The 12,487-nt window shown below is 40.7% G+C and overlaps 1 protein-coding gene across 2 annotated transcripts in view; it reads right to left on the bottom strand.

Annotated features, from left to right (window-relative positions):
- Positions 1-545: 545 nt before the first annotated feature.
- The window catches only part of NR4A1 (nuclear receptor subfamily 4 group A member 1), a 63,992-nt gene continuing 52,050 nt past the window's right edge, over positions 546-12,487 (bottom strand). The window contains exons 1-7 of one of the 2 annotated variants that reach the window (XM_088446186.1): positions 10,458-10,594; positions 6,675-7,486; positions 4,898-5,027; positions 3,921-4,075; positions 3,156-3,358; positions 2,072-2,250; positions 546-1,482 (exon numbers count right to left, since the gene is read on the bottom strand). In XM_088446186.1, coding sequence (XP_088302312.1) covers positions 1,226-1,482; positions 2,072-2,250; positions 3,156-3,358; positions 3,921-4,075; positions 4,898-5,027; positions 6,675-7,484 — 1,734 coding nt within the window. In that variant the 5' untranslated portion in view covers positions 7,485-7,486; positions 10,458-10,594 and the 3' untranslated portion in view covers positions 546-1,225. Of the gene's footprint in view, positions 1,483-2,071; positions 2,251-3,155; positions 3,359-3,920; positions 4,076-4,897; positions 5,028-6,674; positions 7,487-10,457; positions 10,595-12,487 lie in introns of those variants that run through there. The other variant, XM_088446194.1, reaches the window with a different exon arrangement.

Below are 12,487 nucleotides of genomic sequence, written 5' to 3'. Positions count from 1 at the left end.
TCTGTGATCGAGATTCTTTTGGTATACTTTAGATTATAGAGCATCAGGACTGTTTCAGGGCGACACATACTACAATCTTGATATGTAGTTTATAGCCAGCAAATGATATTTAAGTACTAACTGTACTTAACGGTTAACGCAGAATCCTTATACGACAGATTTCACTGTCGCCTTACACCTTTACTTTATATTATTATTTATAGAACTTCTATTCTAAGTTCTTTGGGGAGATCATGTTAGTATAAAGTCCAGCAGAGGTGTTCAGAACTTATTGTTTTTACATTGCTATAAATGATGCACGCAGAACACTGCAGATACTACTGGACACTAGTGTTTTCTGGGTAACAGAATAGGCAATACCTTCTTTAGACCTGAGTTAAAGGAGACCTTTCTATAGCAGTGGGCATGTATGCAGCAAGCCTCCGGTTTCTGATACAGTCACGTAATATTAAGGGATGCCACATCTACACAGAGGAGAAAAATGCTCTGGTCTACGTGTAGAAAAAACAGTCATGAAAAACTTAGGGAAACTGCGGCAATGAACAAATATTTGCTACTATTACAGTATTTTTTATTCAATATATTAAATATATATTAATCAGAAAAACACATACTGTAAATCCAGTAAGGTACACAAATATAAAGGTTTCTTTTTAAAAATTACACATATATACACACAGCTTAGAACACTGTGGAAACCATAGTGACCATTACAAGGGATAGCTTTGCATTTTAATACTATATACAGTTTGCTCTTCATTTATGTACAAGACTTTACAAACTGGCTGACACTAAAATAGGGTCCATTTCTTTCGGCCCGTTACAACACAGACGGGAGGCCGGACAGGGCAGGTGGGGTCCCTCTCCCACTGATTTCACTTTAGAGTCTGATGCAAAAGGACTGGCTTAGCCCTGGAGTGCGGTAGGAAAGGCAGTTTAGGAGCCACATGAATTATAAAAGTATTTTGGAAAAAAACAAAAAACAAAAGTGAAACAAAAAGACGAACAAGTACAAAGTCTGTCTTAGCCAAAGGCACATCCGGATTTTCTAGAATAATAAAAAGTCTTCATATAAGACCCAGAAGATCCCACCAAGGACAGGATCAACTGGGTTAGGCACCTAATGTCAAAGAATAGGTTCCACGAGTTTGTAACAGGATACGTCTCCTCCTCCCAAGCGTGGCTTTCCTTTTCTCTGAACTTGTAAGAAAAGTGCAAGGTTTACTTAGAAGGGCAGGGTGTCCATGAATATTTTCTCTACAATTGGAGGCGGTGGTACTAGGTCCTCTAACTTCAGGTAAAATATGCGCTGAAGACCCTGCGTGCAGAGCGTGCGGAGCTCAGGAAGTTTTCCCAGTAACTTTGACAGACAGCTGGATCTGTTCTGCTCACTCAGTGCTGATGGTACATGCTCCTTAAGGCAATTAATAATACGACTCTGCAGTTCCTCTACTTTCTTAGGCTCTTTCAATCCATGTCTGTCTGCAATGGAGACCAAACAATATAACTGGTTAGATTGTAAATGAGAAAACCAATGTTATAGAACAGTTACAGAAGCTTATATTTGTTATTTGCTCCTCAGCTAAAGTCCTAATTTCTGTTCCAACCACAATGATGCAACTGCAGCATTTTAGAGGTGCCGCATATCGTTATACAATCTGTATATGTCAGCACAAGCCTACAGTCTGCCTTAGAATAGACCATGTATGCTCCCTTTGCTGTCATTTCTTCTGACTCAATACCCCTTGCTATCCTTTCAGTTACATATACAAGTGATGGTGGAGGTCCCTGGGTGGTATACTGGTATTTGGCTTTTGTAACTATTAGGAATGTTGTATTTTGGATTTATGGTATCTTTTGCTCTTCTCTCCCTTTATGTTCAACCACTTTACCTTCGATTTATATTGTTATTCAAGAAAAGCTAGGACACAAATGAATATCCAGAACCTCTGACAGTGTGAACATTCATAGATACACTTAGTATGAGGGAAAAGCATATTGTGAATGTAGTTTCTCCATGACAGATAGTTGACTGTAAAAGGCCATGCTAAATTCTGAGCCTAAGATTTACCTGTAATGATGACAAGGGCAGAGAGGCAGGAAAAAGACGGGACGTCAATGTTCATACGCTGAAGACTGTGGGAGAATTCTATTATGGAGTCTATCCACTCCCCAAAGCCTCGCACACACTGCATACGGTGGAGCACCAATCCATTGCAGAATATTAACTTCCCTTCCTCTGGTTTGGAACTGTTCGTAGAGAGTGAAGTCAGGGTTACACAGGGAACACAGTATGGTCAACAGTGCCAAGCGCAAATATAGATGATGTAACAAATATAGCCATAGTATAACCATGTTTTACCATGGGGAGGCAAGAAAAAAAAAAAAAAAAAAAAAGTGTGGCAGAAGATACCCAGGTAGTATTCATTCTAGCACCCTGCACTTGTCACAACCCGTGCAGTTCCTCTTTCCAGCCAGCGGTGTCGCTCTCTGCTCTGGTACTTTTAGCACACTCTGGTCTGTATCTCAGCAGTCTGTTGCATAAGCTGAGTGTGCTAGAAGCACCAGAGGAGACAGCGACATCCCAGGCAGAAAAGAGGGACTGCACAGGTTGTGACAGGAGTAAGGTGCTAGTATAAACATTACCTATGTATGATAAAAATGACAAAACAATAAAATGGATGGTTGCAATGGATAAGAAGAATCACTAAAAACTTACATTGTAATACTACTCATAAAATGTATTCTGAAACACAGCTAGGGGGCACATGTCATTTCCATTACAAAATTTGTCTTAAGCCTCAATATATAAAGGGTTTTATTTGTACTGCTTTTAATAATATATCAGGTGTGCAGCGATTGCCAAGAAATCAGTTTAGGTACATATAAAATGGCTAAAAAAAACAAAAACAAAAAAAACCACCCAATTAAAATGACTTTGTTGCTAAGAGATCATACGATGCAAGCTAAATGGAGACACTTTATTTTGACTCCTGCTGGCTTTAGCTTCTTCATTGATGGAGAATTGAGATTCTCCTATTGTAGAATAAGTCAAACTTTTCTAACTTGTTTATTATGCTTGACCTGCTCATTGTTGAGGACAGGATTAGCAGCTCTAACAAGAACACGCATCCAGTGAGTGACAGATGGTTTACCTGTAAGCAAGTCGTAGGATGAACAATTCCAGGAATGATGACTCCAGCAGGAGATCCTGGTCTTCTTTGGGGAGCTCTAGGAATCCATGGATTTTCTCTGCCCATTTGCGAATTACTTCCAAGGAACCAGACAGAAGGTCATAGAACTGCTGTACGTCAACAGGATTCTCCTTCTCCAACTGGATGGGGACATTTTCCTGGTACTAATGAGGACAAAGACAACATGGCTGTGAGGCCAAGGGGAAACTAAATACAGACACACACAGCAAAAATAAAAAACAACAATTTCCTTTTCACAAATAATTTTACCAACTAATAAAAAGGTCATGCTACTAAAGAATATTGTTCAAATTCCAATTATGACTTTGTAGACTAAAGGTAATGTAACATTTAAGCTTAATAAACATTACCCAAAAAGGAACAAAAACATTTTAAACTAAAATAATTAAAAGTCATGCTGACCAAGAATCATTTCGGACTATTATAATGATTTTATGCCATGCTAGGGTTTGTTCCAGGATCTATTCTAGCATCATTCTAACCAAAGACAACATTCAACAGTCATTCTACAAGTTTAAAAAGGAAAATAAACCTCCGCCGATGCAAGATCAATTAGCTATACAATTACAAAAAATGTCCTATCCCTATGCAAATAGATAGCTAAAGAAAACCTTATTAGACGGTTTAAAAAATAAAACTGTGGTTCACTATGGGATGGCCTAACAACTGGAAAGAAAGTAGAGAAATCATGACTTGGTGACTTACCTGAGAAAAATCCAGATTCGTGGAACTGGGGATGGTGTCAATGTGAGCTCTCACCAGCGAATTGATAAGACTAACTGGAGAAGAACACTCGGAAACTTGCCTTGGTTTAGATGGGAGACGACCCCTCCTGCCCTTTAAGCTGTCTGTACGTACAACTGAAAAAGAAACATTTAGGTTAAGAGATGTGCTAATGAGTCAATTAGGCATGGTTTAACACCAAAAAACATTAGACTTTCATAGACTTGACACAAAAGGCCTAATTCAGCTAGGATCGCACTGTTAAAGTGTATGCAGACGGTCAATTGTTGCGTGCTGCACATGCATCGCAGTGCGCAAATGAATGCCTCACTACGATCGGGACTGCGACCGCAGTGTGATTGACAGGAAGTACTGTTTGGGGGGTAGTGATGGGGGGCAGAGAAACGCAGGTGTGACAGTGCATTTGAACGCCTTTGTGGGGCGTGTATAAATTAGCCAGTGCACAGGCATACGCAGCTAGAGCTCTCACTGCGTGCAACGAGGTTAGCAATTTATAGGCAAGGTCAGGGCTGCACAAATTCTGCGTGAGGGGGTCAATGGTACTCGATGGTTCTGATGTTTGAGGAGGTTTGCAAGGTATTACAGATGTGAGAGAGGGGAAGTGGGCGTCTGCATGTTGTCCGTGCGAGTGATTTGCGATTGCAAGCATTAGCATACTTTCGCAGCAGACCTGCGTGCGCGATTGTAGCCACAATCGCATCAGTGATCCTTGCTGAATCAGGCCCAAAGTCCGATGTTCTCAAATGGCAACAAAACTAAGTTAAGACACAAAAACGCAGTTGTAAAGTACTTAAAACAAAATCTTCATACTAATTGCATTTCTTTTCTCTCCTAGTCATATAGAACAACCCCTTATGAGCAAGTTTTTGGAAATCTTATTTTACTTAACTCTATAAAATGTGATAAGTGATAATATGTGAATTTGGAGCGGTAACTACCTTCTTTTACCATTCCAACTGCTAGGCATTTTTGAAAGCGACAGAACTGGCAGCGATTCCTGCGCCTTTTATCCACGGGACAGTCCTTGTTAGCCAAGCAGATGTACTTGGCATTTTTCTGTACAGTCCTCTGTGGGGAGAAAAGACAACAATTGTCACGGGAAGAAAGATGCCAGATCGACACAAAGCCCCGTCTGTTCCCATTTATTTTTGTAACATTTCTCTAGTGTCTGACTGTTCCCAATATCAAGTTGACATTTGGCTCCAAGTATTAGGGAGCGTTTCACCTATCTTAATTAGTCGAGCATCTTTTCTAAAGCACCTGATTTACCTACAATGCAGATGGACCTGGACCAAGATGTGCAAAAGCTAAATATCTGGTGACTGGCTGAAACTGTAGCCAGTTTGCTCATGCTAAAAATATTGAGATTGATTACTGCAAATGTGAGGGACAGCAGCCAAAATACAGTCTTTAAAGTTGGAGAAGACCAACCAGATAGTGAAAAAGTCTGTTGTGATGTAAAAAATTAAATGTAGTCAATGTGGCATTTTAGCACCAAAGGATACACTAAAACAAGCTTGTATCTTTTAAGTAAAAATCAATGCAGCATAGGTTTTCCTGAAAGTTTTTATTTCACATGCAACACACAGTATAGGAAACTTGGCTTCTTTGATGCTCAATGAACTATGCAAAGACCACTTTATCTGAAAAAAAAAGTATATTTAAACAGCTGCTAAAATATAACTCAATACCTCAAAGCAATGCAGCATTTTATACACATACGGATTGTTGCAGGTATCTTCACAAACTAACATCTCAAAAGAGATTAAAACATAAAAAAAAAAAAATTATAAAAAGTATCAGTGTGCCACAGAAATCTATCAGACAAATTAGGAATAGCTCTGGTGCGCTCAGATTTCCTAATCAGTTTCCGCTGCAGAATGTCATTGTGTCTGTGTAGGCTACACATAGCTGGACCTGGGTTCTCCAGCATTCCCCTTTGTAAAGTTGGTGCATGCGCCGAATGGCCCCATTTTATACTGTAAACAAAGCCAATTATCTCTGCGAATGGACTGGTGCCGCAAAGTCCTCCTCCTCAACCTGATTCTACCAATTATTTTTCTTCATCTATTTTGTATTGTAACCCAAGAAGTAGAATATTTAATAATTTTTATATTTTATATATTTTAAAGGTTAAGCACTTTTTTTTTTTTTTTTTTAACAAATTCATAGCGAGTGTGAAATAATGTGAATTGAATTAAGACTCAAACCAAAAATTTATTCTGCACGGTGGCTATAGCCCATGCAACTCCTATCTGCTCTGTTATGGAAGGGTTAAAGTTGCAATTTATTTTGCACCGTTCCAACACCTGCTGCCTAATGGAAACTTCTGGTCCCCTAGCCGCTATCTAATTGGTGTAGGGTTCCTCCTCTTATCCCTAGTGTGCCCCTGCTCAATCCTTCCAGTTGACGTTAGGAAAAGACAGCAGAGATGATCCACTGCTGTAGAATCAGGCCAAGAAACTGTACACGGGGGTGGACAGCTGGTTTTTAAAACCACAGGACAGTTTTGGGACGAGCCCTCTTTCTTCATCCCTAGGAACGCGTATCAGCTAAAGCGCAAAGACTGGGTGGCTCAGAACCAAATACATGTGCCAGGACCACCTGCCAAGTCTGCAGGGCAACCAGTACCCTGGGAGACCAACAGGTGAGGCAATCAAGATCTAGTCAAAGCAATGACAGTCAAGCAGTGAAAAGCAAGTATTTAATGCCTACCTTAAAAAAACCTTTACATCCTTCACAGGTTCGTACACCATAATGCTGACATGATGCATTATCTCCACAGACAGCACAACGCCCCTCATTTGAACTGGGACTACGTGCTTTTGAGGGAGATAGAGGACCATCCAATAATACAGAGCTGTCCAGTGCCACAGGCCCCTGACCAATGGGTATTGTGGGAAATCCGGCTGAAGAGTTTTGTGCCAATGCAAAAACATCAGGATCCACAATTTGCTGTTCAAGTCTATGTGGAGCTTGGGTCATCTTTAATGAATTAGCCATGTTTGGGCTGTGAGATTGTGTCCCAAAGGAGAAAAATGAAGGCTGTGGAATGCAGTTTTTCTGCTGCTCAGTCCACGGGCGCATGCTGTCGTAGGTCTGAGTTGGAGAGTAAGCTCCATAAGAGCTCTCCCATGACGGTACTTGAGGATTCTGAAAACCGGGGGTAGAAGGAGATGGGATGGAGCAAGGGCTACCATAATAATCCGAACCGCTTGACGACATGGTTTCGTCCAACTGGTTTGTGAAGGAACCTGGGTAACAGCCAAACACTTGAAACTCCTCTACCTTCAGCGAGGATTGGGGGTTTGAAGTAGGTATCTGGTAGAGAAAAGCATCAAATTCTCCAGTATAACCGTCCATGAAGGTGCTAAAACTGGGTAAAGAAGTTGAAGCTGCAATTTCACTGTTAACAAGGTCCATGGTGAATTTACTGAACTCTGAGCTCAAGATGTCTGGTACATAGCTGTCACTTGGGCCTGCACACTGGGACAGACTTCCATACTGCGTTTGAATACAGGGCATTTCTAGACAAAGAAAGGAAAAAGTAGAGGGTTATTTTAACACATTTTAAATCATAAATGTATATTTACAATACTTTCAATAACATATTTACAATGAGACTAGGGCCAATGATGGACCTTCAATCATTCCAGAACTACAGAGGTCTCATCATGCCCTGCCAGGCACCATCAGAAAAGCATACTGAAGTTTGAGTTCAACATGCAGAAATAAATAGCTGACCTCCAAATTAAACATTTCACCATACAAAGCACTCCGAACAATGATCATTATGGAACCAAACTTAGAACAGAAGCGATGACAAGACAAATGGCAGGTGCAGGTGTCACTGGTCATCAGTGTGGCTTCAATCGGAAACAAGTGATCTATTTCTGCAGCAATATGCTGTCCCACAAGGCTCCTTTCACATTGCAAAGTATCAGTCCTTTCTTTTTTGAGCACAAAGTGCTATAAATTTAGTTGTCAACACTACAAGTCATTGAATTTAAGCCAGATAGACTGTAATCATGCAGCGATAACATGAGTCTGACACTTGTCCACTGAATGGTACCAGCAATTGTACAATCAAGACATATATAGAATTAGAATTCACTCCCTCTACCTTGACTGCTGTAAAGCCTGGATGAGACATATTGTGAACAAAGAAGCCATTTTAGGTTTATCATTTGCAAACACATCCCTTGGGGTTGGCAGAAAACTAATACAAACAGAGAATGGCAAATCTTAAATTCCTGGATTCATGGGGGATTTTATTTTCTGAATTCTCTATACAGTAGATCAATCACTAAATTAATGAAAACAATTCAGCAAAAACAAAAGTCATGGTAGCGAAGGCTTGTTTTATACCTTAAGGAGGCAGCGGTCTAGGGAAGCAAATGTTGATGAATAAAAGGGAATTTAAATATTCCAATATGTTCATGAAAAGGTATCAGCAATATTTACATTGTTGGTGGTTCTAATAATGCTTAAAAAGTGCAGATGACCCATATACAAAAGATTATGGTGCTTTGTAAAAGGAATCATTTCTGTCACAGGCATTGGAAGGGCTGGGAACATACCTGGCCTTACATGCGATGTACACTGACTATTTGAATCTTTCACTGTACTATCTATTTTTTTTTTTCTCCACCGACATGAAGTGGCTGTGAAGAGCCTACATCGAAGTAAGCAGATTAGCAGCTACCCAACTTGGTGTTTGGGTGATTGACAAACGATATTGTGGACTTGTTCAACAACAGCTGAAAGTATAATATATTAAAATAAACAGAAATATATCTAGTGTAAGACAGAAAAATATAAAGCCAAATATTAGGTCATCGCTGGGCTTTTAGTATTCTCACCGTATTTATAGACAGAGATGGGATCTGCCAGGATAACTGGATTTAACAAAGGCATCTCAGCTGCTGCAAAGTGCTTGAGAAGCTGTTGCTGCATGTTCTACTTCCTTACATCATACTCTAGTAAAGAGTGGGACGTCATCAAGCAGACCTCTCCCAGAGCTTTTTATTTACGCCTATGAATTCCAAGAGCTTCTGAAGCAGCTGCAGCACTTACAGCTCTCTGGTTTTTATGGTCAAACATCTGGATCCATTAGAGTTCTATATTAAAATAAACTACACTTGCATGGCTACAACCTTTTAGTGTAACCAAATGAAGCATTTTAATTTAAAAAGCTATGTTGTGAACTTCTGCAAACTACTAACTTGCAAATAAATCATCTCTCAAGTGTGGGTACATTTCAGGGAAACCGCTACTTTTTTTGTTGTTCAGTAGCTGATAAACACCATTGTAATACAACACAATAAAACGGTTTTATAAGCCTTATAGGTTAGAGTTTTCCCTAGAGGAAATGCAGCCAGAAGCATGAGATAGGAGACTGCATAGAGCCAAGAAAGCACTTTGCACAGGAACACAATGCAGAAGATTGGCTCCCGATAGGCCAGACTTCTATGCATCTTATCCTTTCTACAAATAGGAAAAAACACTATGAAATTCCACCTTGTTTTATGCTACGTGCTTAGATTCAAATTTACAAAAAGTTCAACAGATGGCAAAGTTGAGTACAATGTAAAAATCCATTGATGGTAAATAATGTAAACATTGGCAGTTTGCTAGCTCTACAGCTAAGTATTTTCAGTACATAGGTGTTTAAAAGATAAGAGTAAAAAAAGGCCGCATGTTATTATTACTCATGTATTAATGCTATAACTTACTCGGATTATACTTAGAGAGGCAATGCAATCATGTAACAGTGAACAATGTGAACATGCAAAACAGAATGAAGCTGGGATTTATTTTGCAGACACTAGTAGAACTGGAATCTACAGCATGTGCAGGTGCACACTGGAACATACAAGGCATAGAAGCTTCCATTGAAAAGTATCAAATTCACTGTACAGGAATAGACTAGGATCCTACTCTATATAGAAGCAGCAGGTGCAATTTTTGCAGGTTATTATGCATGTATGTATACACACAAGCCTGTTGCCTAGATGGATGAAGATGGTCTGCATGGCACTGGGTGTCTATAAATCTGCACCTGTTGCTATAAAGCAGCCAAGAGCAGAATTCAGTACCCGGGACCATCATCCAGACCAGCAGAGGATTGCTCGCTATAAAACTGAAAATGCATCTAACCTACAGAGTGCAATCAACTAATATTGTTCATCAGTGTGGGGGGAAATGCAAAGCACAGATTACGAAAGCAACAGAAAAACAAACCGTTAATCTACAGTAGAGCATCAGTTTTCTTCTATCGCCATCAGCAATATCCTCAATTAAAATGACAATTGAAGATTTCAAATTGTGTGATATAGTGCAATGCTGACCCATTGTTATGACTTATAAAATGGAACCACCAATAACCATTCTAGAAATATAAATGATCGCCCATCTATCACTGAAATATGAACAATGCTGCTATAAATCACATGCATGTGCATGTACAGCGAGCAGCATGGACCGGTCATGACATACCAGAGGTGTCAGCTGGAAGTCCCCAGGGTGGGCTGTCCGCGGGGGTCAGCGTGTTGCAGAGTAGTGCTGCGGCTGCTGCCTGTCTCCCTCCCTGTAACCCGGTGCACTGTGCTCAGTCTCACTGTGCTCCAACCGTGCAGCCACATTCTATTAAAGCCTCTGTGACGCACTAGGGGGCGTGGTCATGACACAGGGGGTGTATGACGCACGCGGGTGATTCTACTCCGCTCTCCATAGAAGGCAGAAGGGGGCGTGGCCTTTCCGGCAGCCCGGCCTGGAATGTCTCCGGTGACGCACGCTGTTTCCTATGACGCAGGCCACATTGTTTGATCTATTAATAGCCCCAGCCGCTATTAATAGGCCGGCGGCTGGAGGGACGCGGCTCTGAAATAGCAGCCAGGGGAGGGGAGACCCCGAATGGACGTCATCAAGCGTCGGATATAGCACGGACGGGAGGCTTCCCTGGGATTCTCTGCATATTTACGGCAGAAGGAATTCCATATGCAGCGTGTGTATAAAGTCATCAGATGGGCAGAGTGGAGCATGGCTGTCATGTGCCCGTGATGTCAGAATAGACACGAGGTGTATGTCTTACATCACCGACTCTTTATATATATATATCTATATATATATGTAGGCTGTGTCTGTCTGCAGTACTGTACTGTAACTGTACTAGCATGTGCAGGAGAAAGTATGTTGTTACTACATGGGTTTATGTAAACATGATGCTGAAAGTGACAGGAAAGTAGAAGCCAGTACTAGAACACTATGCTCCTTTTAGCCTCTGCATTAAATATGATAAGTTGCCACATTTTAATTATAACCCATGACAAAAGGATATACAGAACATTTATTTGGGGACCTGTTTAAGCAAAGCAATAGAAATAGTGGATGTAGGAAATCATTTATCAAACAAAAGTCTATTTTTCTTACATATATAATTAGACCCAAGTATTAAATTTCCTCATTGCTAAGTGTAATTTCAACTACTTATGTCAATCTTTTCAGTACTAGTGAATTTCTATCCTAGCAATTATTCACTTCATGTTATATGCAGGAGCCTATAATTTGTCAAACAATTCACCTCTGCCTCCTCAATGTCTGGCAAACGGTTTTGCTTCTAAAGAGTAGGTCTTCACCTTTACTTACACATATCACACTGCTCCGCTAGCAATAATCCAGATATTGGCTGTTTGCCTTCAGACTGTATATAATATATTATTGTCATTTATAAAGCACCAACATATTACAGCACATCACTGTATGTTGAGGGGATCATGACACAAAGGGCCTGATTCAGAGATGGACGCTAATGCGATCGGAAGTGCGATTTAGCACAGAACGCAGCTACGAAAATATGCTAATCGTTCCAAAGCATATGGATGCCCACCTCTGCCTTCTCATCTGCGTACGTCATCGCTTACCAGAGTAAATATTGGTAACATCGACACACATCGAGCAGCCATCTTGGCCTTGTGGAAGGTCTCAAATGCCGCAAACACTGCAGCTCTACTAACACGCAGAAGGCTCTCATGCTGCCTATGTAATTGCAATGGCTAATATATGCATGCCAATGTAACAGTGTTTAAATGGTAAGACAAGCCTGCATTTTCCTAACCACCCAGTTACCTCCCCCAAACGCTGACTACCTGTCACTCACTTTGCGAATTCATCCTCTGAGCGTGCATAAACGCAAGCCAGTCACAACTCGTGCGGCTTACACGCATGCACAATGGTGAACAATCTCTTGACCTGCGTAAAAATCACATTAGCCTCCATCTATTAATCAAGCCCAAAGTCTATAAAATAACATAAAAACAGAAGGTAAAGGAAGTTCTGTCCAAACAACCTTACAATCTAAACACATATGGCATACCTCTCAAGGGGAGGAGCTTTGCTTAAAGGGCGTGACCTCGTGGAAACGGGGATGGAGTCTCCCCCTGTTTAGCTCCAGCCCCCCCACCCATCGCAGTACACTGCAGAATGCGGGACATGATATGTTAAAGCATACCTAACTACTGCATTTGTGA

The sequence above is a fragment of the Taudactylus pleione genome, unplaced genomic scaffold (genome assembly GCF_031769625.1).
Source record: "Taudactylus pleione unplaced genomic scaffold, aTauple2 ptg000005l, whole genome shotgun sequence".
NCBI classification, from domain to species: Eukaryota; Metazoa; Chordata; class Amphibia; order Anura; family Myobatrachidae; genus Taudactylus; species Taudactylus pleione.
Note: the sequence above shows the minus strand (reverse complement) of the source record. Positions and strands in the feature narration are given on the sequence as shown.